We start from the raw sequence: 27,753 nt of genomic DNA, 5'->3' as shown, positions 1-27,753 counted from the left end.
TACATCTCTGATTTTTAGTATAATCCGGGTTAGGAAAGTGACCCATTTACCTTGTTTTTCAGTGTTACCTTGCCCTGCTAGCATTGTGTGTTAGTTAGTGTGGGTCAAATGTTGAAAGTTAAATTTGACCGGGGGTGCGAAGGGATAGGGGGGGGGGGGGGAAGCGTGGGTGTCAAGGATAGGCCATATATGATCACATAATTTCTGGAAAGAAAGTACAGTCGGCGATAAAAGCTTGTACCAGTGAGGAATAAATTGAAGTTTTAGCCAAAACCTTATTTTGAGTGTTACCTTGCCACCAAGCCGGGTCTTGGCTGCGGTCGGTGACTGCAATGATGTCATCTTTCTCAAAACTTAGCTCGTCCGCGTTCTGAGCCGTGTACGGGTACAGGGCGATCACCTTAAACAACGTTAGTTGGTTAGTTACTTGGGTCCCACTATCCCGGGATTAAGAGGTTAAGGGGCTCCCCCACGCCAATGACCTTCGATCTGAATCCCTTAGATTTTTAATGTTTTTTGTAGCTTATCATATGAACAGCAACAGCTTTAAGCAATATAGTATTCCATATTTACTTCAGAGTTCATTGTCTTCAAGATGCATGAAGGATTCCTAGTTTTAGTTATATAAGTTATATATTTTATTGTATATATTTAATGTTAGGTATATATATATATATATATATATATATATATGTATATTTATATTTATATTATATGTATCGTGTATATTTTGATGTACTTGCGTATGTATGTTAAAATTCCTTAAATTAGCGTTGCGTTCTTATATTAAATTTTGTTAGTAGTAGTAGCAGTTGCACCGCCCACAATCTCTCTGCTTTGCCTTAAGGTTGACTGGTAGAGAATGCTTTTGGCATTAAGTCCGCCTTTTGTACGATAAGTTTTCTTTTGTGCAATAAAGTTTAAATAATAATAATAAATAATAAGACGAAAGATAAATAAAGAGAATAAATAATAATAATAATTTACTTTTATATTCATATTATAAAGAACCTATCCTAAGACGAAAGATAAATAAAGATTATAATAATAATAATTGCGCCTGTGAACGGGTTCCAGCAGGCGTTCTACATGACATTAAAGCTCTCCAAGGGGCCTCTACGTGTTGGATCTATATCCCCACGCAAGCCTATCAAAAGACCGGGATTTGTAGGCCCGTGAATTCCAAAGTGGAGAAACAAATAATAATAATAATAATAAACCCGCGGGGGCAGCTTGTGGCGAGCTGACGGTGAGTGGCGACACCGCGGACCCCTATTCCAGAGGGCCCTGTCATCTGGCCCTCGCCTCTGTGCTTGCCTTGATTGGCCGGCCAGAGTGGAGTCGCAAGAGCGGGACCTATGCTCCAGGTTGGAAGTGTAAAATGTCATAACGCCGGCGGCCTGCTGAACGGATCACCGGGATCTGGCTACCGCAGACTCACCTCTCGACAACTTTACAGCCGCTCCGAAGTGTTGCCCTATTGTCGCACTGTGCGTGCGGCCGTTGTAGAGCCCACTAAATGAGTAGGCGAGTCACCACCTGTCTTACACAATTTTGAGACTGATTGTTCAGGCAGGTGTCCGCTAGTCTCTCCCATAGCCCATTATCCAGTCCATCCAACTTTCAAATCTATAGCCCATGACCTTAGTTCCCATCGCAGCACAAAAGTGCTGCACTCCAATAGTCTTTGCACCTGGCGGGGACCATCTCCGGATGTATTACATTGTGCGTTCGGGGATGGTATCCGCCACGTGTATCCCTTGCCTTTAGATTAAATTGTCTTAAAGGGCCTCTGCGCTGTTGGCTTCGGCCCCACGCACGCCTCCCAAAAGTCCGGGATCCCATGGTCCCGAGATGTGGAAAGGACAAACAAATAATAATAAGATGTATCGCATCAAAGTTGAATCATTTTAGGCTATAAAACTGTTTTTCTGGGCATAACTTTTACGAGACCTGACAGTTCGTAAACCTTATTACAAAAGGCATAAGGTCCACCGATGGACAGTTAAGAGAGTTACTACTGTTTATACCAACAAAACTGTTCAATCATGCTTTAAATTGTATAAGCTAAATAAGATCCATTTCCCATTATTCATAGGTGACAATGAGACATTATTGGTACCCACATCGTCAGGTGACAAGCTAAAGTCACTATAGTTCGTTTTTTTAGCATTAGAAATAAGGTAAACAATCTTGATGTGTCTTTTAATTGAAAAACACATTTTAAAAATAAGTTACGGCAAATATGTAACAATTATGAATCTAATACGATCATTTATATTCTTCTGCTTTCATAAGTAATAGTTTTTGAATTTTAAAAAGCGTTTTTCAATTAAAAGACATGTCAAGATCGCTTACCTTCTTGCAAGTTTTTTGTAATGCTAAAAAAACGAACTACTAATTACTAAATAAAATTTAAACTAAAATAATCGACCTTCTTTCAGTACTAATATGGTTCACTATGGCTATGAACTTGTGGTGGTACTTAGTGACTTTTGCTTATCACCCGACGATATGTATGACAGTTGGGTGACAATGTTATATAAATGTATGGTATGTTAATAATATATGTTGTTGTTGTTAAAGAAGCACCAACACATACGACGCCCACAACCGCCTAACGGCTCGGCCACGACATTGCGCGACTTGCGACGGCGGCAGCGGCAACCCTAGGTTGGAGCGAGACACAGCGGTCGGACCTTTCGTTCCCTATGGCTACGATATATGAAGAAAAGAAAATAGATCTACGGTAGCCGCCACCGTCGCCAGTCGCGCAATGTCGTGGCCAAGCCGTAAAGGTGGACTAGTAGAGAATGCTTCATGCCATTAAGTCCGCCATTTGTACTGTAAGATTTTCTTTGGTGGGTAAAGGTTAAATCAAACAATTTAGGCCCACTTGCACCATCCCACTAACCCGGGGTTAAGCGGTTAAATCGTTAATCCAGTGTCACATTGTACCGGTAACAATGGTAACTCCATGTTTAACCGGTTAACCCCGGGTTAGTAGAATGGTGCAAGTATTATGCTACTTGAGCTGATCTGCTACCTTATCGATGACTGTCTCGGCTGGCATGGCATCCATTTTAGATGACAGCACGGGGGTCGTTCTTCCCGAGGTGCGGCCCGAAGATTGTAACACCTGCAACAGAATTAAGTAAATACGTATTTAGGCAACAGAAAAACTAAAACATAATTTTTTTTCGCCATACCTAGAATCACGAGCTCTTTGGATCCTAGTATGAGAAAAAGTGTCGGTATCTGACTTCTTACGGACCGCCAACAGTTGGCTTTTGGTCAGATAGTATTAGTAATTCGACAGGACTTATCAATATAGCCTTGTAGCAATAGTAAGCGATCTCAAACCTGAGGCCTTAGAAAATAAAGCATGTTATACCTTGACGTAGCTTGCAGGAAACTGGCCAACTTGTCTATTGCCTTTAGCTTCTAGTTCTCTCTCCCACCAACCTTCCTTCTTACAGACCACCAACAGTTGGCCTTTGGTCAGATAGAGTTAATACTACATCAGGGATAGACGAAGGAGACAAGGAAGCAGTAAGCGACCTCAAACCTTAAGTTTTACAAAATAAAGCATGTTATACCTTGACGTAGCTTGCAGGAAACTGGCCAACTTGACTATTGCCTTTAGCTTCTAGTTCTCGCTCCCACTAACCTTCCTTCTTACGGACCACCTACAGTTGGCCTTTGGTCAGATAGAGTTAATATTACATCAGAGATCTACGAAGGAGGTAGGGAAGCATCAAGCGATCTCAAACCTTAAGTCTTACAAAATAAAGCATGTTATACCTTGACGTAGCTAGCAGGGAACCAGCCGACTTGTCTATTGCGGCCTTTAGCTTGCAGTTCGCCCTCCCACCAGCCGGTGTCAGCTTTCTTACGAACCACCAAGAGTTGGCCTTTGGTCAGGGACAATTGTTCGGCGCTGAAATCAACAAACATATACAAATTAGCATACAATTGTCAATGTTTCATATTTTCAACTTTCCTATTTTATGCCCTGATAAGAAAAAAAAAATAACGACCCATATTTGACCGTAGTTCTGTAGAAAGCGACCAACTTTTTATTTTTGTCAAAGTGACTTACACCCTAACTCAGTGGCTTTGGTCGCTTTCTGCATTGATAAAAAAATTGAGTTGGTCGTTTTCTGCATAACTACGGTCATTTTATTCTTAGGGGTCATCCATTAATAGTACATCACACGAATTTCTAGGTTTTTTTACCCCCCCCCCCCCTCATTGTCACATTTGGCAAACCCTGGTGTGACGTCACATTTTTTCAACGAGATCGGCAAATAGAATTAAGTCGGTTGTATATACCCATTACTACTACGTTATCAAAATATTTTTGAAAAAGAAATATTAGTAATTTTACAACCCAAAACTGAACTTAGGAAAGAAAATTAAACGAAAAAAAAAAACGATTATCGTTCCAACAACAAGTTATTTAACTGTATAGCGAATTAAATAATTTAAAGTGACGTCACAATGTTTGTGACTCCAATATGATAACAAACCTGGTAGCGGTATAAGCAGCGATAGCCTGTGCCACCTCGGCCTTCCTGCGCCCAGTCGCAGAATCGCGACCAGAGTCTCGTCGAGCGGCCGACGCTGGTCGCGGTACGGACGCGTTGTCAGTAATAGCGGCTATTTCTTCTACTCTTTATACCATCAGTTTATGCTTGAAGAGGTAACAGACAGACATATAGTATGGATAACAAACCTGGTAGCGGTGTAAGCAGCGATAGCCTGTGCCACCTCGGCCTTCCTGCGTCCAGTCTCGCCGAGCGGCCGACGCTGGTCGCGGTGCGGACGCGTTGTCAATAATAGCGGCTATTTCTTCTACTCTATCTTTATACCATCAGTTTAACCTTTTCGACGCCGTGTCAAACACATAAGCTGTCACTCAGACGCTACGTCACCGAAGTGTTAAAACTGAAATTGAACTTTATGTATATGTACGTAGATCTGTGGTCTATGACCGATTAACCGGTCTTTGGCGTTGAACATGCGGTGCGGATATATCGGTCATTGGCGTCCAAAAGGTTAAGCGTGAAGAGGTAACAGACGTAAACAGTGTGGATAACAAACCTGGTAGCGGTGTAAGCAGCGATAGCCTGTGCCACCTCGGCCTTCCTGCGCCCAGTCGCAGAATCGCGACCAGAGTCTCGCCGGGCGGCCGACGCTGGTCGCGGTACGGACGCGTTGTCGGTAATAGCGGCCACTTCTGAGGAGATTGGTGTGGAGGATTTTTGCTCCTGGAATAAAAAAAAAGAATGTTACTATAGTCTGTCAAGCCATTTCCGCCAGTAGAAAAAAGTGACTTTAAAAATTGTAGGCGCGAAGGGTAATCGCCCGATACAAAATTTCAATTTCTCGTTTTGGCTACTGACAAACTTGTTTGACCAGCTATAAAAAAGAAACGAAACCTTGTTTGTCTTCTATGACGTTTTCTTAATGGAAAAAACCTTAATTGATCGAGCGAAAGCGAAGGTCTCCGTTCCAACTTCAGCAGGAATTTATTCATCATCATCATCATCATCTCAGCCATAAGACGTCCACTGCTGAACATAGGCCTCCCCCTTCATGATGGGGGGTGAATGCCATAATCGCCACGCTTGGCAGGCGGGTTGGCGATCGCAGTCGAGTACACCGAATTTGAGGGACGCTGCTACCCGTCCACCGGTGGCCTTGAACGTAGTTCAAGGACATACCCGGGTCAGAGGACATACCCGGGTCAGGAATTTATTAATACACCCTAATCCGGCGAGCGTGTATGAGGAATGTTAAGAAAGAAAGAAGCGAAAGAGGTATTTCAGGACTGTAGCTAGTGAAAACCTCTCCGGGTAATAGGCGTGATTATTCTGATTATATGTATGTATGTATGTAGTTGCGTGGGTATCTAAAGCCCTACCTGTACCGGTTCGGTGGGCAGCACCGGTGTGACCGCCGCGGGCTGCGGCGCGGGTTCCGGCTCCGGTTCCGGTTCCACCGCTTCCGGTATGGGCGCGATCGGTTCCGAGGTCGTCGTGGCGTCTTTTGTCACGTAGTTGGATGGGAAGATACCGGTTCTGAAAAATGTTTTAGTTGCCGAAGTTATTTATAGATGGCGCTAGTCTAGCTTTTATCTGTCAATACGAATAGTGTCAAATTCCAGTTTTCTTTTTGTAATTTTATGGCCTGGATGCTAGTTTTTACAGCCAAATCTTTTAGAACAAAACTAGGAACTTGTATAACCTATGCTGGCGCCATCTATAATAATCCTTGACAGTACCTCGCCATTTTGGCCCCATTAGTAAGCCCTCTGTAAATCATCACTAACATAGGAATGAAAAGTGGAAAATGTTGTGGCTTCGCCATTCTGCTATGTAACAATCAACTCTACTGCCACGACATAAGGTACATTTGCCAATACGTCCCGTCTCCCAAGCCTGCTATGTAAAAGAAAACCTTATAGCCGCGACATATATTACCTGTTGCCAATACGTCTCGGCTCCCAAGCCTGCTATGTAAAAGAAAACCTTATAAGGGTTCAGCTGAGTTGTGTGACGCTGCTATGTAACAATCAACTCTACTGCCACGACATAAAGTACCTATTGCCAATACGTCCCGTCTTCCAAGCCTGCTGTAAAAGAAAACCTTATAACCGCGATATATGTACCTGTCCCATCTCCTAAGCCTTTTATGTAAAACAAAACCTTACAGCTGCGATATATGTTACCTGTTGTCAATACGTCCGGTCCACCAGTCGCCGACTCACCGCATGACCTCGATCCTCTCTCCTGCCTCGAACACCAGGTCGCCGGGTTCAGATGGGTTCAGCTGAGTTGTGTGACGCAGCTATGTAATAATCAACTCTACTACCACGACATAAGGTACCTATTGCCAATACGTCCGGTCTCCCAAGCCTGTTGTAAAAGAAAACCTTATAACCGCGAATATGCTACCATTGCTACCTGTTGCCAATACGTCCCGTATCCCAAACCTGCTATGTAAAATAAAACCTTACAGCCACGACATAAGGTACCTATTGCCAATACGCCCCGTCTCCCAAGCCTGCTATAAAAGAAAACCATATAACCGCGACATATGTACCTGTCCGGTCTCCTAAGCCTTTTATGTAAAATAAAACCTTACAGCTGCGATATATGTTACCTGTTGCCAATACGTCCGGTCCACCAGTCGCCGTCTCGCCGCATGACCTCGATCCTCTCTCCTGCCTCGAACACGAGGTCACCGGGTTCAGCCGAGTTGTATGGGTACGCTGCTATGTAGAAATCACCACCCTCTGTGGAAAGAGATACATAGATACTACAGTGTTATTCAGAATTAGTTATAGTTGACCGCCGGCATCATGGGCGCGACAGCAATATTATTACGCGCGTGCGATAGATATAGTAAGCGGTGGGTTAATGTACGAATTACTTCGTGCTTAGGTGCCCCAGTCGGCTTCTGTAGCCAAACAGGAACAAATATGGGTAACATAGAAAACAGGTCAAATCTCATTCACACGAGCGTTTTTACAACGCGCGTTAAATAAGCGTTCGAATAGGGGGTAATACTGCAATGTTCTGCCGCCAGAGTGCAGCACTAAGTTAGCTATACTGCAAAACGTAATTCAAGACCAAAAAAAATTAAGAAAATGTTGCCACTTTTTACTAGCGCGTCTTGTATTTATGTAATAAAAAATAAGTTCAAAAACTAAAACCCGACTACTTACTGCAAAAAAGTATGAAACAAGATAGAATTCTTATCTACAATTATCAAGCAGGAAATATTATAAATGTTACCATTTTTTTATATAAAAATACAACGTAATATAATTTACTGTTTTTTTTATATATTTACAGAGATTCAGAGGATCACCGTGGTCGTATGCCACGATAATAAACTTAAAAGTAATGTGGCATACGACCACGGCTATCCTCTGAATCTCTGTAAATATATAAAAAAAACAGTAAATTATATTACGTTGTATTTTTATATAAAAAAATGGTAACATTTATAATATTTCCTGCTTGATAATTGTAGATAAGAATTCTATCTTGTTTCATACTTTTTTGCAGTAAGTAGTCGGGTTTTAGTTTTTGAACTTATTTTTTATTTAATTAATTTTGGGGTCATGATTTCGTTACTAACTTTTTGAAGTCACTTTATATTACTTTTGCGCGGACGTCCTCAGTACAAAAATGTACGCAGAGCGCCGCCTATATCGGGCTACGCCCGACTCCTTTAGTGCCTATGAGGGCGCCGATGGCGGCCGTCTTTAGAACGCGTACGTCGGGTTACGCTCGACACTTTAGTATGAGGGCGCCGCAGGCGCCCGGTTTTGGAACGCGTACGTCGGGCTACGCCCGACTCTATTAGTATGAGGGCGCCGAAGGCGCCCGGTTTTGGAACGCGTACGTCGGGCTACGCCCGACTCTATTAGTATGAGGGCGCCGAAGGCGCCCGGCTTTGGAACGCGTACGTCGGGCTACGCCCGACGCTTTTAGTATGAGGGCGCCTTCGGCGCCCGGCTTTGGCACGCGTATGTCGGGCTACGCCCGACTCTTTTAGTATGAGGACGCCGAAGGCGCCTGGCTTTGGAACGCGTACGTCGGGCTACGCCCGACGCTTTTAGTATGAGGGCGCCGAAGGCGCCCGGATTTGGAACGCGTACGACGGGCTACGCCCGACTCTTTTAGTATGAGGGCGCCGAAGGCGCCCGGCTTTGGAACGCGTACGTCGGGTTACGCTCGACTCTTTTAATATGAGGGCGCCGAAGGCGCCCGGCTTTGGAACGCGTATGTCGGGCTACGCCCGACACATTTAGTATGAGGGCGCCTTCGGCGCCCGGCTTTGGAACGCGTACGTCGGGCTACGCCCGACGCTTTTAGTATGAGGGCGCCTTCGGCGCCCGGCTTTGGCACGCGTATGTCGGGCTACGCCCGACTCTGTTAGTATGAGGGCGCCGAAGGCGCCCGGCTTTGGAACGCGTACGACGGGCTACGCCCGACTCTTTTAGTATGAGGCCGCCGAAGGCGCCCGGCTTTGGAACGCGTACATCGGGTTACGCTCGACTCTTTTAGTATGAGGGCGCCGAAGGCGCCCGGCTTTGGAACGCGTACGTCGGGCTACGCCCGACACATTTAGTATGAGGGCGCCTTCAGCGCCCGGCTTTGGAACGCGTACGTCGGGCTACGCCCGACGCTTTTAGTATGAGGGCGCCGAAGGCGCCCGACTTTGGAACGCGTATGTCGGGCTACGCCCGACTCTTTTGGTATGAGGGCGCCGAAGGCGCCCGGTTTTGGAACGCGTACATCGGGTTACGCTCGACTCTTTTAGTATGAGGGCGCCGAAGGCGCCCGGCTTTGGAACGCGTACGTCGGGCTACGCCCGACACATTTAGTATGAGGGCGCCTTCAGCGCCCGGCTTTGGAACGCGTACGTCGGGCTACGCCCGACGCTTATAGTATGAGGGCGCCGAAGGCGCCCGACTTTGGAACGCGTATGTCGGGCTACGCCCGACTCTTTTGGTATGAGGGCGCCGAAGGCGCCCGGTTTTGGAACGCGTGACTCTTTTAGTATGAGGGCGCCGAAGGCGCCCGGATTTGGAACGCGTACGTTGGGCTACACCCGACTCTTTTAGTATGAGGGCGCCCGGCTTTGGAACGCGTACGTCGGGTTACGCTCGACTCTTTTAGTATGAGGGCGCCGAAGGCGCCCGGCTTTGGAACGCGTACGTCGGGCTCCGCCCGACTCTTTTAGTATGAGGGCGCCGAAGGCGCCCGGCTTTGGAACGTGTACGTCGGGCTCCGCCCGACTCTTTTAGTATGAGGACGCCGAAGGCGCCCGGCTCTGGAACGCGTACAGTCGGGCTACGCCCGACAATTTTAGTACGAGGGCGCCGGAGGCGCCCGGCTTCGGAACACGTACGTATCTTGTAAAAAAATTGACTGTTTCATACATTTTGGCTGATCAGGACTTCTATACCTGTTCACGTTATAAAATGTTGCAGGACATTAAAAAAACACCATGTATAGCGGCCAAACAAATTTCTTTTGCAAAAACCTTCTTGTATCGCCGTAGTCGAGTAACACGCGGATAGAATCCAGAGCGCTTGTAGATTCATAGTTCGAATCACCTAACCGATAAATTAATGTTTTATCTGGCGCATGCAAGCAAAGCCGGGTGCAAAAGCTAACAATATTTATATATTTGAAATGTGCTAATTGAGCTCTTTCCAATGATGTATAACACATCATCATTACTTAATTTTCGTTTTTTGGTTCGTGACTTTATGACCTCTAGAGGGCGCAATGTTCATTTTTTTGTGATGCGATATAGCCTATAACCAGCGGACGATTAAGACGATTCGAATGACACATCGTTTGTTAAATTATAATAAGTACTTTAGAAGTTATGAGGGAACAGATGAACATACATACATACATACATACATACCCACATACATACCGGTCAAAATCATAACCCTCCTTTTGCGTTGCCGTAGTCGGGTAAAAATAAATAAATAAAAGTATTTTTTTTTATCGTTTTACTTTATTCGGTTTGGTATACTTACCGACAACTGGCATGGCCCCACCAAGATCGTTCGCTATTTCAGCTTCAGGGACTTCAGCGATGCCTGAAATATATACATTATTACATTATACCATAGAGAAATATAAGTAAGACAAGGCTGCTCACTCCATACATCAGTTTTGGCACCAAAAATATTAGTATTTTCATAGTCGACATCTAGCATCGAGTAGCGGAATTATCAGTACTTTAAGTAGCAGTGATACTGATAGTACTGTCAAGTGACAATAGATGTAGCACCTATCGGAAAGTCTTATGTTGTTGAGATTAGAGTTTCCGGTCGGTGCTACATCTATTGACACTTGACAGTACTACTATTACTGCTACTTAAAGTACTGATAATTCCGCTACTCGATGCTAGATGTCGACTATGAAAATACTAATATTTTTGGTGCCAAAACTGATGTATGGAGTGAACACTCTTGTCTTACTATATTTCTCTATGCTAGTAAAGTGAGATGTTTACCTTCGAGCTGAGTCTTAGTTTCCAGCGGTTCAATGACCTCGGTGGCGTACGCTGAGGCCGCGTTGATATCCTCCACGTAGGATTCCGGGAACCAGCCGGATTGACCTGGAATACAACAAATATAACTCATTTGCTTCGTAAAATTTTAGTTTTTAGGGTTCCGTACCCAAAGGGTCAAAACGGGACCATATTACTAAGACTACTGTCTGTCTGTCTGTCTGTCAACAGGCTGTATCTCATGAACCGTGATAGCTAGACAGTTGAAATTTTCACAAATGATGTATTTCTGTTGCCGCTATAACAACAAATATATACTAAAAACAAAATAAAATAAATATTTAAGTGTGTCTCCCATACAATAAACGTGATTTTTTTGCCGGTTTTTTGCATAATGGTCCGTACTTAGTGCGCGAGTCCGACTCGCACTTGGCCGGCTTTATTATATTAAATTTTTACACGTTTAAATAATGGGCAACATTTTTTTATCGCAGATTTCAACATATCTCATAAAATATTGCGAAAAATGATAAAAAAAAAACAAAAAGTTGTGCGAAATCACGCCACATTTCTGCGTTTATATACGACAAACATCAGTAATTCCCACTTTTTACCTCTTTGTGGCGTCGAAGAGGTATAAAGTGGGAATCACTGCCTATCCTGCGCGGCGTTGAAGTCTATGACGGTCGAAGGGTTAAACTACTCTATTTAATAGAGTAGTTTATATAAATGAAATATACCTCGAGCGGTGCCCCATCGCCATCCGGGCTCCGCATCGCCCCTCGGTGCCACGGCTTCGCTCACCTGAAATGTTTGAATAAAACAAGATAATGTCATTAAGATTAACAATAACCAATTAAACAGTTTAGCCGTAAGACAAAAAAATCCGGATTTTGTCCGAATTTTGGATTTCATTCAGAAATAAACTGAAAATCCGGATTTTGTTACCTTTTGGACGCCAATGACCGATATATCCGCACCGCAGGTCCAACGCCAAAGACGGATTAATCGGTCACAGATCACAGAGCAACATAGACCTACGTGCATATGCATAAAATTCAATTTCAGTTTTGACACTTCGGTGACGTGGCGTCCGAGTGACAGCTTTTGTGTTTGAGGCACTTGTCCCACCGCCGACGATGAGCGATAAGCGAGTAGAACGATAAACTAGAAACGAGTCGTCGAGCGGCGAGAAGCGAGTGTTAGCTCCAATAGTTTTGTCGCTCGGCTATAGGCGAGTGTTCGAGTTCGACGGGCTATTACTCGCGTCACTCGCTCGGGCGGTGCAGCGTAGCCGAACACGCAGACTGATTGGTCTCGCAGCTTGAGTTCTAACTACGAAGCGAGCATCGCCGAGCGAGTACCGCTGAGCTAGTTTTATTTTATTGCGGCGACAAACTAGTAGAGCGAGTGTTCTCGCCGGCAGTGTGAACAGCCAGCGATGAACTATTAATATATGTGTCTCTTTTACTAATACAGGATCCTAATCTTTTGTTCGTTTCATGGGCGAGAAAATCGCCGATAGTTAATCGCTTACTCGCTCTTGGTGGGACAAGTGCCTGACACGGCGTCGAAAAGTCTAGTCCGACTCTAGTACTGACTACGTACCAGATCACCGCACTGTAGACTCAACTCGTCCACCGTACGCGCCGTGAACTCGTACACGCAGCGCCAACGAGGCGCCGATGATGATGATGATGTGATAGTAGATGACACCGTCTCTGTCGCTGTTGACAAATTATAGAAAATAAATATAAATAATTACTTATAGTTCGTTTTTTTAGCATTAGAAATAAGGTAAACAATCTTGATGTGTCTTTTAATCGGATAACACATTTAAAAAATAAGTTAGTGCAAATATGTAACAATTATGAATCTAATACTATCATTTATATTCTTCTACTTTCATAAGTAATAGTTTTTGATTTTTAAAAAGCGTTTTTCAATTAAAAGACATGTCAAGATCGCTGTACCTTCTTGCAAGTTCTTTCTAATGCCAAAAAAACGAACTATAGATTATTACTCAGAATACTTTTCAACATTTTAATTTCTATGTTCGCTTCTAAATAAGTACTTATTCCAACTTTTGAATTCGTAGTGTATTATTTGAAATAAAGAAACATTAATAAATTCAAAGTCTTAGCCTTATAGTGTCCCACGTCCAGCAAAGCGGTTCACCACTATTGTCCTTTTTAGGTTTCCGTACCCAAAGGGTAAAACGGGACCCTATTACTAAGACTCCGCTATCCATCCGTCCGTCCGTCCGTCACCAGGCTGTATCTCACGAACCGTGACAGCTAGACAGTTGAAATTTTCACAGATGATGTATTCCTGTTGCCGCGATAACAACAAATACTAAAAAGTACGGAACCCTCGAGTGGAGACCACGGACTAGCAAGCGCAGCGTAGGACGTCCACCCACAAGATGGACGGACGACCTTGTTAAGGCCGCCGGAAGACGCTGGATGCGGGTCGCTTCCAACCGGTACGAGTGGAGGTCCAAGGGGGAGGCCTATGTTCAGCAGTGGACCTCTTATGGCTGAGATGATGATGATGAAGTAAATAAAATTACTTTTTAAAATAGTAGGAGTAAAATTACTAATGAATGAATTATCTTAGCGTGATTATTTATCAAAAGGAATTTACTATTTTACAAACAAATTATTGCAGTGGCAACATTGTCTTACTTTTTTTGGTCTTGAATTACGTTTTGCAGTATAGCGGTCCAGAGACCTATAAAAAGGTATCTCCTGTTCCATTCTAATTTGTGTTGACAAAATAAAATTTCATTTTGCTTGGCCAGGTTTGGCGTATGGGCGGCTAGAGGTTAAGTTAATCGGTGCAAATTATATTTGGTGAACTATACCGGTAGCGGCCGGGGCGTCGCCCCACACGGACTCCGCGGCCGGCTCGCCCCACGCGTCATCTGACGTGCCCCAGTCTGCTTCTGTAACCAAACAGGAACAAATATAATATAGACAACACATTAGTTTTGTCACGGAGTTTTGTAATCGAACGAGTGATGAGATCTAAAAGTGCGTCCAGATCGGATGAATCTGTCACAGGTTTGCGTCAAACTGCGTGCCTATTTCGTGCATTTTCTAGAATAGAATAGAATAGAATATCATTTAATCAAGTAGGATTTTACAGTCGCTTTTGCATCGTCAAAGTACATTATAAAATAATTAAAATTAAATTAAAAAATAAATAACAGCTTACAAAATTCAACAATTACAATTTACTACTGATAATACATTTCATAATAATTAATTCATTTATTAATAGACGGCCATGCGTGTTTATCATTAACATAATCTTCGATTGTGTAATATGCCTTATGCAGTAGATCTGGACGAACACTTCGGACCATTGGCACGAAAAAGCTGTACGCTAAATTTGATTTTTTCAAAAATGGACGGCAAAGTCGACTTTGCCATCTAAAAAATGGGTCGCGAAGCGCGTAGTTTACGGTCAGTCAAAAATTAAAAAGTTAAAAACATTACAGTCTTGATTTTGGGACAGCAATGTTGCATACAAATTCCATTATTTGTCGAGTTCCAAACTTTTTAAAAGTTGAAGTAGCCATATCAAATGAAGGCACAAGCCCATTAAACAGCCAAACAGATGATTTAGTACCGCGACTATTTAACTGTCTCAAATAGGTTGGCTTATTTTCGGCAGAAAAATACATTTCTCTTTTATTATAAAAAAAAATAAAAAGGCGGCAAGGGTTTTTTTCTGTGAAAATATATACGTAAGAATGTTGCTTTTGTAAAATATTTCTATGATATTTATATTTCTTGCACCATTTTTGAGAAAAGCTCTATATATGACTCGGCTGGAAGGCTACTTGCTGGCTTCGGATTCAATTAAACGGACTCCCAAGGTCGTCCGTTTAAAACGAATCCTCAGCCTGCAAGTAGCTACTTCCGAGCCTCGACAATAATGTACTATTAACGGCCAACGCTCAAAGTCGAAAATCCGACAACTGTCAATAAATAAGCACCAAATCCCGTAACACATTGTCAAAATCTTTCCAAATACTCTAACGCTTGCCCAAAAAGTACAAGGCGATCATAACTCCCTAAGAGTCTTACCAGCAGCACCCCAGCCAGGCATTCTCAGTGGGCGCTGTGGTGGTGTCTTCCGTTCCAGATACTTAACTTCCGAAAAATTCATAGGTACGAGCCGGGGTTTGAACCCGGGACATCTGGATTGCAAGTCAAAATCCAAGTCAAACATTGTCAGAATCCACCAAAATCCTCAACCGTATTTGCCCCAAAAGGTACCAGGCGAACATAACTCCCTAAGAGCCTTACCGGCAGCACCCCAGGCGCTCTCGGCGGGCGCTGTGGTCTTCCGTTCCAGGTACTCCTGCCGTTTCTCCTCATACAGCTGCCAGACCTTCTGACACTTGTCACCGAGCTCTGTCACTCTCGCTGTCAACTCTGACAGCTGTGTCTGGTTGGTGTCAAGATCGGTTTTCTTGCTTTCCACTATCGCTTTTGCCGCTTCGACCTGAATTGGAAATGGTATTTGGAGTTATATCGAATATAATTTTAGAAACAAATTCGGTTCCTGATATTGTTAACTAGCGACCCGTCCCGGCTACGCACGGGTTACACAAAACCTTAACAAACTATTGAAAATCTCTAGTAGTTCTTGAGTTTATCGCGAAGATACATGCATACAAATGGGGGACTTTGTTTTATAACTAGATGAAAACCCGGCTTCGCTCGGGTAAAATTAAATAATAGTAATAGGTAATACTCATTTTGAATTAAGTAATTATTTACTTTTAGACTTCAAACCTTCATCAAGGCGGTTACAAACCTATCTCATCTCAGAAAACTTTAAATCCGTAACATACAATTATAACTCGAAAAATGTACTATTCCGATATATCTAAAAACAAATATGTAATTAAAAAAACCTAATCCGCTTTTCTGGTAGCAGTTCGGTTCTGTAAGGGTCGCAGTTCTAACCTAACCTAACCCACTTCTGGTTGCAGTTTGGTTCTATAAGGATCACAGTTCTAACCTGACCCACTTTTCTGGTCGCAGATCGGTTCTGTGAAGGCCGCATTTATAACCTAGCCCACTTTCCAATTTCAAAAGATGGAACCCTTTTGTACCTACCCTTCATGGCACTAAAGTGAAACTACTACTATTTCATTCTTTAATATTAATTAATATTAAATTCGTTTACAAAAAAAAAACTGGATAATTGCGAGTCGGACTCACCCATCAAGAACGGAACACTTTTTAATATTTGTTGTTATAGCGGCAACAGAAATACATCATGTGTGAAAATTTCAACTGTCTAGCTATCACGGTTCATGAGATACAGCCTGGTGACAGAGGGACAGTGGAGTAAACTGAAATAAAGGTTCCGTCACACCGGCGCGTTTTCAGAGCCGGGCCTGAGCGTTTTATATGAAAAAGCGGCGCGCCCCGCTCACGCGCCGCACGCGAAACGCGCCTGTGTGACGGAGCCTGAAGTGTCAAACCGGGCAAGTGCTCGCGCACGAAGGGTTCCATACTTTTTAGTATTTGTTGTTATAGCGGCAACAGAACTACATCATCTGTGAAAATTTCAACTGCCTAGGCCTATCAAGGTTCATGAGATACAGCCTGGTGACAGACAGACAGAAAGACAGACGGACAATGAAGTAAAACTGAAATAAATGTCATATACCTACTAAGAAAAGCCGGCCAAGTGCGAGTCGGAATCGCTAATAGGTTCCCGTTTTTTAGTTACCCTTCAGGTACGGAACCCTAGTATGAGTGTAATATATTTGTAACCGGACAGCAATGTGAGTCCCTTGGAGAAGCAGAGGTCTAGTCTAAACTCCCACTTACCATCGGCATTAACAGCCTTGTATGCTTGTTTGCCACCAAAATGTCATATTAAAACATATTAATAAAAATTTACTTGGTCAACAATGTGAGTCCCTTGGAGAAGCAGAGGTCTAGTCTAAACTCCCACTTACCATCGGCATTAACAGCCTTGTATGCTTGTTTGCCACCAACATGTCATATTTAAACATATTAATAAAAATTTACTCGGTCAGCAATCTGAGTCCCTTGGAGAAGCAGAGGTCTAGTCTAAACTCCCACTTACCATCGGCATTAACAGCCTTGTATGCTTGTTTGCCACCTGCCAATATGACATGTTATATTAAAACATATTAATAAAAATTTACTCATTTCATCGGTCATATCCAGCCTAGCATTGCATTGGCCCCGCTTAAATATTTCTTTAATTTGTTTTTAGTATTTGTTGTTATAGCGGCAACAGAAATACATCATTTGTGAAAATTTAAACTGTCTAGTTAATCTAGTTATCACGGTTCATGAGATCTTGAGATACAGCCTGGTGACAGACAGGCGGACAGCAGTCTTAATATTTAATAGGGTCCCGTTTTTACCCTTTGGGTATGGAACCCTAAAAAGTGACCAAGGCCTCCAGTGCCCCAGGCTGAAATCAAAGCAGCGTCCTCTGCTATTGCAGCAGGTGCCTGTGCCATTCTGCCACCGGGCCACCCACGGCGGCATAGGTCGAATTTTTCCAAGTATACTTATGCACTACTTACTGAAGGCTTATGGAGCCTCGCCATCCCTAAGCCTAAATTAAATATTTTCTGAAAATAATTTGTTTTGTTCTAATAATATTGGAGTCCTAGTAATAGGGCTCCCGTTTTTACCCTTTGGCTACAGAACCCTAAAAATCAACCTTGTTTTGGTACTATGTACTACGCTTCACTATGACTCTAAAATTTTAGCAGGAATTAATATTTTTTTTGTTGTCACCTGTCAAATTAGAATAGAATAGAATAGAATATAGCCTTTATTGACCAAAAAATTAAATTTCAGCACATATTACATTTAAATAAATTCACATTTCATTTATATCAATTAGTTTCAATATTTTTTCCTTAGTAACTTTATTAAATAATTTTTATGTCATTGCTTTTTAATAATTATTTCAGTCTGCCTTCTTGGCATAGGCCTCCCCCAGCTCTCTCCAAAGCTCTCTATCCCTTGCCGTCCCTATCCAATTTGGTCCCGCATGCTTCTTTATGTCATCCGACCACCTCATTATTGGTCTCCCTTCTCTCCTTTTTCCATCTCTAGGATACCATTCCGCTACCTCTCTATCCCACTTATCTTTACCTTCCCTTGCCATATGTCCAGCCCAAGCTGTTGCAGTCAAAAGTGTGAACTGGTCAAAAGAACTTTTAACCGACAAAAACAGGCAAAACTGCTTTTGACTGAGCATGTTGGTCAAAAGTAGTTTTACCTGAAAATCATACCTATTTCTGGCAGCAGTTTCGTTTTTAGGGCGTAGCAAAAAAAAAATAACCCGAACCTACCTATCTCTGGGAACAGTTTCGTTTTTTGGGCGTAGCAAAAAAAATAACCCTAACCTAGCTATCTCTGCGAGTACTTTTGACTGATAGTAACAGTCACAACACAATTACTACCTATTAACCAATGATTTTCAGGTAAAACTACTTTTGACCAACATGCTCAGACAAAAGCAGTTTTGCCTGTTTTTGTCGGTTAAAAGTTCTTTTGACCAGTTCACACTTTTGACTGCGACATATATACTATCTATATATCTTATTATATTTAATCTTATATTCAACTTACATTCACTCCGGAGATAACTAATTAGTTTTATGCAGTTCACTTTCCAATTCACCGATCCACCTCAAATTTGATTCATAGTCTAAAGCACAGTTATTAAATATGTCCACAATACACTGTAGCTTTTAGCACTGTTTCACACTGTCAATGTACTTAATTAGAGTGAGTTACAGTCAGCTGGCACTTAAACTCAAAGTTTCTTTGAACAACGTCATTTTCATCTCGCTCACTTATTAGTTTATCACAGCTGCTTCAAGGTTGCTTTCACTTGCATTTCCAGGTAGCTCGTAGTGCCTTGACATGTAAGAATATTTGGAACCATTCTGAAATATTAAAATACAACTGAGAGACCGATGTTTATACTAAACACAATACACCCATGGAACGCTTTGAAGTTCAAATCTCGTTACGTTACGATGGCGTTTGCACTTTGCACTGTGTTCGGTGACTATTTTTTATTGTTAACACACACAATACACTATTTAACAGGTTTTTATCACGTCTGGAGTACCGGATAAAGTATTTTCGAATAACAGCTGTCGTTGACGTCTAGGCAGTGTTGCTATCGTCTTAAAAGCCGTAACAGACTATCGCACGTTCTGGCTTAAAAAAAAATTGGGTAGGTAAAGTTTTTTGAAGATAGGCAAATTATATTTTTTCCCGATAGTATTCATTATAGCAATCACGGAAATGCAGCTCTTTTATTTTTATTTCATTTTATTGATTAAATATAATTTTTTAAATGATCGATATGACGTTTGTGAGGTGGAATGGCAGATCCCAATAATTCCTTTGCGCGTCGTAAATGGTACGAGATAGAAAAAAAAACGATGTCAACTGTCAGTGTCACTTAGCTCTCATTCCCGAAAAATAACGGACAAGCCTCATGTTACCTTGCGAATTGCTATTAATGTTATCATTGAGATTTTCGACGACCTCAGCACGACCCACGGACTTCTGATTCCCCACGACATCTGCGCGTATTTGGACAAAGATTGAATTTACTTTCGATAACTTGGCACTGCATAATTATTGGACAACGTTTTCTTCCCCACCCCTACACGACGGCCCCTGCGCTGACCCTTGGACAGAGTTTTGCAAGAAAAATAAGCGAGTTCATACGAGATTGCGAGCAGATTCTACAAATTTGAAATTATTATCATAACAGTGATAAGCACAATGCCGTTGAATTAGAGGAGCAATGGCCGTACAGGAGTACGTATCCGTGAAATACATCATAAAACTATCTTCACTTGTGTTTTGATTTTTATTATTAAATTGCCATGAGCTGTTAAGTTCGTAAACAAGAAATCGGTCTAATTTTTTCTAACAATTTCAACCATCTGTTAGTTTTGTGTGGTTATCCTCATTTTATGAATGTTGTTCTTATTTTCAGGTGGATGTAAACATTCATTGGCGGTATTATACTGATGGCTAATTAGAACCATTGAGCCATGACATACTTCCTTGCAGTGTTATTCGGCTAAGCCTCGAGCATCCTGTGAATCTGAAGGATATAATTATTTCCATAAAAAAGAGCAATCGAATTAGGACCAAGATATCCCGAGAATGTAAAGAAATTTTATAAAAAATGCAATAAAATGAAAATGGGAGACTCTCTTATTTTAACAATGTTACAAGATCATGACAATGTTATGGTCTATACTTATTAAAATTTTAAAACCAACATGTCTTTATCTTTGACTTGAAAATGTACAAATGATTTGGGTTAAGTTTTATGAAATGCAACTTATGCTAAAAATCTATTATTATTATATGTCAAATTATCGTGAACTCGATGTTGCTTAAGGCGTATCCAGATTAGTCAATTTTTCGTCAATCTGATTAAATTGCCCGATCGAATCGGGACGTACGGACGCAAACGCCAATTTGGCTCGCCGAATTCAACCGCTGATAATGACCGATAAAATGAGGTGCGGACACAAGAACACCAATTTGTGAGGCTAGTATTTTCGTTATGGGGCATTTTTTCAATTTAAATGTCTCTAATATCACCATAAATCTAAAATTGGAGATTGACGCCAATTTCATTTCTGATCAAATCGACCGATTTTATCAGTCCCGTCTGGATACCGCTTTAGCACCGCTAAAGGGCGCTGCGCGGTGCGCGCGGATTGACGCATGCGCGTACCGTATGCTTAGTATCTATGGTAATATAATTTTAAAAAATATGCAAATAAAAGGCGGCAAAGTTTATTCGTTGTGCAATACTCAATAAGTTACCGCTTGTTATTTTAATACTCGTAATAAACAAAATGAGTTCAAGTGACGAAAACGACCTGGAATAGACGGCACACCGCCTCATTTGAAAGCAGAAGCAAACTTAATAATGAATAACTAGCTTCCTGCTAAGTCCAGGGACAAATACAACAGGACTTACGACATGCTCATGCTGTGGAAGGACACAAGAAGGACAGCCAAAACGCAAGAAACACCTACTCTGAAAGTGGTTTTTAGCGTATTTCTGTGACCAAGTGAAAACTAAAAAGCCATCTACATTTAATATAAACTAAGAATATGCGTTGTTTTTTTAATTGTATTCGCGTCACTTTACCCCTATTAAATACGCTTTACTAAATTGAATTTGTTTTATTTCCTCACATAATTTGAGAATAGTGCTTACTATGTATACCTCAATGGAAGCAAAAATGTAGTATTTTTGCGAGTTGATACACTTGCTACTTGTGTATAGTGGCAAATGTATTAAACCCGCAATCAACACTAATCAATTTGTAAACAGGCCCCAACGTGAAGCACATTTACCCTACAGACATACTTATCCATATTGACCATATTTGAACCTTTCAACTCTCTTCAAGGGCACGCCACACAGCGTGATCCTATATACTGTTGTAATGTTAATGCTTAAGGATAATAATTTGTGGATTTATAAAATAAAACGAAACGGAATTTACTGGATTTATATTATATTATTTTGGATTTATATTATAAGTTTTCTAAAGTACAGTCGCCATCAGATATATTGGTGCAGCTAGGGTGCTCATAAATATTTGAACACGCCTCTATTATCAGGGCGTGCGTGTTCAGATATTGTGAACACCTTGCCGAGCCCATATATAATAGCCAATAACGACCTAGTTATAAGACTATTACAATCTTAATCATTATGTATGTATAATACAACAATCACGTTTATATAGTCCTCACAAACGTATAAGTTACCATTTTGGCCAATATATCTTCAAAGTTTGGCACCGAATCGCTGTTAAAGACTTTGGTGTGCTCAAATACGCTGAATTTGGAAAGTAACGTCTGTACTTCCTACAAGACGGTACGACGCACTTTTGAGTTCATCTCTGTAATATTCTATTTCCATTCGAACGTTTCCGGGATCGTCTCCATCTATTGTGTTGATACTGAGATCCAAAATGACTCGTGTAGCAGTCCAAGATTAGAGTCGTGGTGAAGGCGTTAATGAAAATGTTCTCCAAGAAGCAGTGCCAAGTAGTCGAAAGCAATCGTTATCATTATCAAAATATCCGTGTTGATCGTGCTAGGGACGTTAAAAATACTTATTCTAGAAATCACACCGACATCCAATTACAGGAAAACACAAATGTTTCGTCCGTGGTTTCGTCCGACCATTATTTTCCAATTATTTGCAAGTTATTTTCCAAGAATGACACTGACAGTTGACATCGATTTTTTTTCTATCTCGGCCCATTTACTGCGCGCAAAGGAATTAATTACTCGAGTCTGCCATTTCACCTCACAAACGTCATATCGATCATTTAAAAAATTATATTTAATCAATAAAATGATATAAAAATAAAAGAGCTGCATTTCCGTGATCGCTATAATGAATACTATCGGGAAAAAATATAATTTGCCTATCTTCAAAAAACTTTACCTACCCAATTATGTAATAAATTATACCGGTATACATATCCATATGAAACGAAACTTAATGCAAATAATAACCATTATACATACCGGAAAGTCATCAAATAAACAGTAATATTCGTCTTGCTTTTTATTAAAAAAAAAACGACCAACCTAACTTGTAAGCATGTTTGCAGTTTCTAAACGCAACGCATAGCTGTCAAATGTCTACCAACAAATTGAACATTTGCATTCTTTGTCGAAATTTTTTCACTTTTAAATGCAAAATACTCGATAATACGAATTTTGCGGATACATGTTCTCGATTCAAAAGTGATATTTTTTCAAGCTCTTTCGATTGAGCATAATTTCATTTAGGTCTACCGTTAAACCGGCTCGCGTTTATATATAAAGATGTGTTAACATGTTACATAATCAAATAGGCGATATCCCAGATGACGTAATTTTGCACACGTGGATGATGTTTGCATTTAAACTTTCGTGTGATATGTCGCACTAAGTAACAAAATTTGAAATCATCCTATGAGTGGTTTGACGTCATCCGCATGAGTTGTTCGAGCCCTGGTAATAACATTTTATCTCCTGGGGGGAGGGTTAGCTGAACATATCTTTTGTCGCATTCTAATTTCCTGGCTTTTCTGACCCTTAGGGCTGATTTAGACGGCGCGCGAACTCGAGTGCGATTTTAGTTACATTGCGGACTGTTGGTTACGTCCAATTTAACCGACCGATCAAAACCCGCAATGGTATGAAACTCGCATGCGAGTTCTCGCATCGTCTAAATCAGCCCTTAATCTACACGGTGTAACATGAGGAAACCGAATAATTTTAACCACGCACTTCTGAGGTCAAAAGAAGGAAAAAATGTAATATGAGTTTAGGTCAATTTCACCAAAAAAAAAATTTTTTTTTGTTTCGTTTTTTCAATTTTATGAATGTATTTGAACATAAAAAATAAATGTTATTGGTAAACTTGTCACTTAAAATTGATTTTTACCTTTTTTTTCGTAAAACCTACTTTTTGCAAAGTGTTACTTGCCACTTTTTGACATCTATCAATAAGGATATTTAGACTACATCCCATAGCAGCAACACCACCGTCAAAAAGGCCTTTTACACTATGTAAGAATAAAAACTTGTTGTTGTTTTAATTAATTTTATCTCCGGAATTAGGCGAATTTCAAAAAAGTTTATAGGACATTTTTGTCTCTAAATATGACCAGGAATACGGTGTTAAAATTATTCGGTTTACTCATGTTACACCGTGTATTTGCCAAGTAAAGCATAATCGTACCTTATCTCGTAGTTGTTTCAAGGTGACCTCCATCATGCTGAGCTTGCCGTCTTCCCCAGCGCCCTCTGACGCCTTTGCCTGTGGACAAATCAGGGATTTCCATTAAGGCGAAACAGGAGCTGAGTTTTAAATATTTTAGGTAAATATACCCGTCTCGCTAACGGAAGCGGCTCCTAAAACTAGTGCGATAAGGACAAGGCGAAAAATCTCAAAAATTGAGGTTTCGCACTCGACTGTTTCCTCCTCCAAAACTTAACCAATTTTAACCAAACTTGGAAATCTAAATGATTATGAAATTATCTGTGTCAGACCGTTTTGCTTATTTGGCTACTTGATATCAGTTTTGAATACTACGCCTCTTATTGCGGCATAGTCAATAAGGCCATTTTGGCCATTTTTGAAGGGCTCTAGCGCCTTAAAAACAAAAATATCAAAAAAAGCAAAACGGTCCGACACAGATATTGACAATATTAATCTGCGTTGAAAAAATCATTGCTCTAGCATCAAAACCCACGGAGGAAACATGAGAAATGACCACTCCTGTTGGCTCTTAATAGGGAATATTAGGCAAAGCTCTGCGTAGGTGGCACCAATAGCACATACAGTAAACAAACCTCATTGACATCATCAATGACACATCACACGTCACGTCAATCAAATGGTCTACCGCGAAACACGACAATCGGGTATCGTCTTGGGTCGTCCCATTCGTTTTTCGTCAAGTTCTTAAATTAGTCCTATTCTGCTTTCGTCACCCATTCTACATTCGTCACAATCCTCGGTGGCTTTCAATGTAGAATGAGTGACGAAAGCAGAATAGGACTAATTTAAGAACTTGACGAAAAACGAATGGGACGACCCAAGACGATACCGACAATCGAAAGTTCGCTTTCTGCCTCTCTAATACTCTTGCGTATACGATCGATAGAGGCAGATAAAGAAATTTCGATTTTAGCGTTTCGCGGTAGGCCACCTGTAAACAAACCACGTTGGTGAATCAAAGTCATAGCAGGCGTGTCTCACTCCGCGATTTCTTCGCTTTGCTACAGGTAGCTAAAAGTACGTCCGTTCGACCCCAATTTTGGGGTTTGCCATAAGCCGCGCGTGGCGCTGTCGCCACCTAGCGGCCATATCTGTCCTGATCGTGACAGATGCGTTTTGTTAGAGAGTGAGTCTTCTGTACCTAGTACTATTATTTATTCAAAAACTGTTTACGGCCTAGTATAAGATACAGTATGTATAAGTTACTCTATGGTTTACTAAACAAATTAGTGCTGCACTCTGGCGGCAGAACATTGCAGTAATATCCCCTATTACATCACACGTTTAGGGGTGGGAGGGGGTCAAGAAAATGTGACATGTGACAAGAGGGAGGGGAGTCACAAACTATGTGACGTCACTTTAACTTCTTCAATAACCGATAATTTATTAAAATTATTTTATTCGCTGTACAGTTAAATAACAATTTTTTGGAACGATAATCGTTTTTATTCGTTTAATTTTCTTTCCTAATCAGTTTTGGGTTATAAAATAACTAATATTTATTTAGTCAAAAATACATTAATAATACAAAATTCATTTTGCCGATTTCGTTGGAAAAATGTGGTCACACCAGGTTTGCCAAATGTGACCAAGTGTGACAAGGAAGGCGGAGGGGTCAAAAAATCTAGAAATTCGCGTGACGTAATTAATGGATTTAGGATTCCATACTTAAAGGGTAAAAACGGGACTATTACCATAGTTCCGTTTTTTTAGCATTAGAAAGAACTTGAAAGAAGGTAAGCGATCTTGACATGTCTTTTAATTCAAAAACGCTTTTAAAAAATCAGTAACTATTATTTTATGAAAGCAGAAAAATATAAATGATCGTATTAGATTCATAATTGTTGCATATTTGCCGTAATTTATTTTTAAAATGTGTTTTTCAATTAAAAGACACAGCAAGATTGTTTACCTTATTTCTAATGCTAAAAAAACGAACTATAAGACCTTGTAATACCTTGGCATCGAGTTCAGCCTTCTCTTTGTTAAGGGCAATCTGCTTCGCGTTCAGTTCTTTCACTCGCGCTTTAAGCTGCTGCATTTCGGCCATGCTCGAGTCGCGGTCCGACCTGCAAATATGATTAAATAAAAAAATAAAATAAATATTATAGGACATTCTTACACAGATTGACTAAGTCCCACAGTAAGCTCAAGAAGGCTTGTGTTGTGGGTACTCAGACAACGATATATATAATATACAAATACTTAAATACATAGAAAACACCCATGACTCAGGAACAGGACATATCTGTATCATCATACAAATAAATGCCCTTACTGGGATTCGAACCCAGGACCATCGGCTTCGCAGGCAGGGTCACTACCCACTAGGCCAGACCGGTCGTCAAAATTGAAGAATTATAATCAAAATATAATACACATTAACTTTAGAACGTGAAGGTTCATTTTTAGGGTTCCGTACCCAAAGGGTAAAACGGGACCCTATTACTAAGACTTCGCTGTCCGTCCGTCCGTCCGTCTGTCACCAGGCTGTATCTCACGAACCGTGATAGCTAGACAGTTTAAATTTTCACAGATGATGTATTTCTGTTGCCGCTATAACAACAAATACTAAAAACAGAATACAATAAAGATGTAAGTGTGGCTCCCATACAACAAACGTGATTTTTGACCAAAGTTAAGCAACGTCGGGCGTGGTCAGTACTTGGATGGGTGACCGTTTTTTTTGCATTATGGTACGGAACCCTTCGTGCGCGAGTCCGACTCGCACTTGCCCGGTTTTTACATAAGGTGAATGGGGGCAATTTAGACTGCGGGATAATTTCAACTAATAAATCTTCCATGTTTTACATTATTGACTATAGAGTCACACACAACACATCTTTTTCGCAATCTGGACATACATATATGACATTCTAGTTAATAATGTGAAACATGGAAGATATTTCCATTACTTGAAATGATCCCGCAGTCGAAATTGCCCCGCAGCACCTTACACATAGTCAAGTAAAAAGTATAGACGAAGAATAATAGAGTGACTAACGGTCTGGCCTAGTGGGTAGTGACCCTGCCTGTGAAGCCGATGATCCTGGTTTCGATCCCGACAAGGGCATTTATTTGTGTGATGAATATTTATTCCTGAGTCATGGGTATTTTATATGCTCTGATGGAGCCTCGCTCTTGGCCTTGAGGCTCAGGACTTTAGTTTGCTCTTCGGTGCGGAGAGCTTCCAGTTAACAGAGCTTAGTTCTCAAATTCTTCACTGACCTCATGCCATCGATAGTGCATTTAGCGGCGGCGACAGCAGTCCGACTGCTGCGTATATCCTTCGCCAAGTTGCCAGCTTTGGTGGTGACAGTGCTCAGCTCTGCGGATAGAGCCTGGCTCTTGGCCTTGAGGCTCAGGACTTTGGTTTGCTCTTCAGTGCGGAGGGCTTCCAGTTCTCGAGTTCTGGGAGGAAAAATTTATAGAATAATGTAATTAGAATAAAATTAAGATATTGCTGTAAAACTAATTTAACTAAAATTTCTAAGATAAAATTGTATGACGGAAACTACACAGATACGTTAGGTATATTTCTAGAAATAAAGGCAAAATGGAATAATTCAATACCTACGGTGTTTAAAAAATACATAAAAGAAATATTTGCTGCAATCGGGTAGACTATTTTTTATGGTTTAAGAATTTTATTCTCAAAAAGAATTTACGAAATTCGCTTACTTGAGAATACAATTTTTATGATATATCTTAGGACTAACGTAAGTAGTAGTAGACTATATTTTTTCATTTTATAACTATGTTAGCAGACAGATATTCCTAGTTCAATCATTGATTTAAGGATATGTTTTATCTTAACCCTT

At 41.1% G+C, this 27,753-nt stretch overlaps 1 protein-coding gene across 3 annotated transcripts in view; it reads right to left on the bottom strand.

The window, feature by feature from the left end:
- LOC134677384 (intersectin-2) overlaps positions 1-27,753 on the bottom strand; it is a 50,792-nt gene that overhangs the window by 4,539 nt on the left and 18,500 nt on the right. For 2 of the 3 annotated variants that reach the window (XM_063535826.1, XM_063535828.1), the window contains 15 exons: positions 27,161-27,343; positions 25,890-26,001; positions 23,891-23,968; positions 15,379-15,577; positions 13,926-14,006; positions 12,668-12,786; positions 11,800-11,863; positions 11,063-11,167; positions 10,580-10,642; positions 7,171-7,303; positions 5,930-6,086; positions 5,107-5,273; positions 3,805-3,940; positions 3,047-3,139; positions 292-400 (listed from right to left, as the gene is read on the bottom strand). In XM_063535826.1, coding sequence (XP_063391896.1) covers positions 292-400; positions 3,047-3,139; positions 3,805-3,940; positions 5,107-5,273; positions 5,930-6,086; positions 7,171-7,303; positions 10,580-10,642; positions 11,063-11,167; positions 11,800-11,863; positions 12,668-12,786; positions 13,926-14,006; positions 15,379-15,577; positions 23,891-23,968; positions 25,890-26,001; positions 27,161-27,343 — 1,799 coding nt within the window. The remainder of the gene's footprint in view (positions 1-291; positions 401-3,046; positions 3,140-3,804; positions 3,941-5,106; positions 5,274-5,929; positions 6,087-7,170; positions 7,304-10,579; positions 10,643-11,062; positions 11,168-11,799; positions 11,864-12,667; positions 12,787-13,925; positions 14,007-15,378; positions 15,578-23,890; positions 23,969-25,889; positions 26,002-27,160; positions 27,344-27,753) is intronic. The other variant, XM_063535827.1, reaches the window with a different exon arrangement.

Source organism: Cydia fagiglandana, chromosome 26, assembly GCF_963556715.1.
Source record: "Cydia fagiglandana chromosome 26, ilCydFagi1.1, whole genome shotgun sequence".
Lineage (NCBI taxonomy): Eukaryota > Metazoa > Arthropoda > Insecta > Lepidoptera > Tortricidae > Cydia > Cydia fagiglandana.
This window is presented reverse-complemented; position numbering and strand designations above follow the sequence as displayed.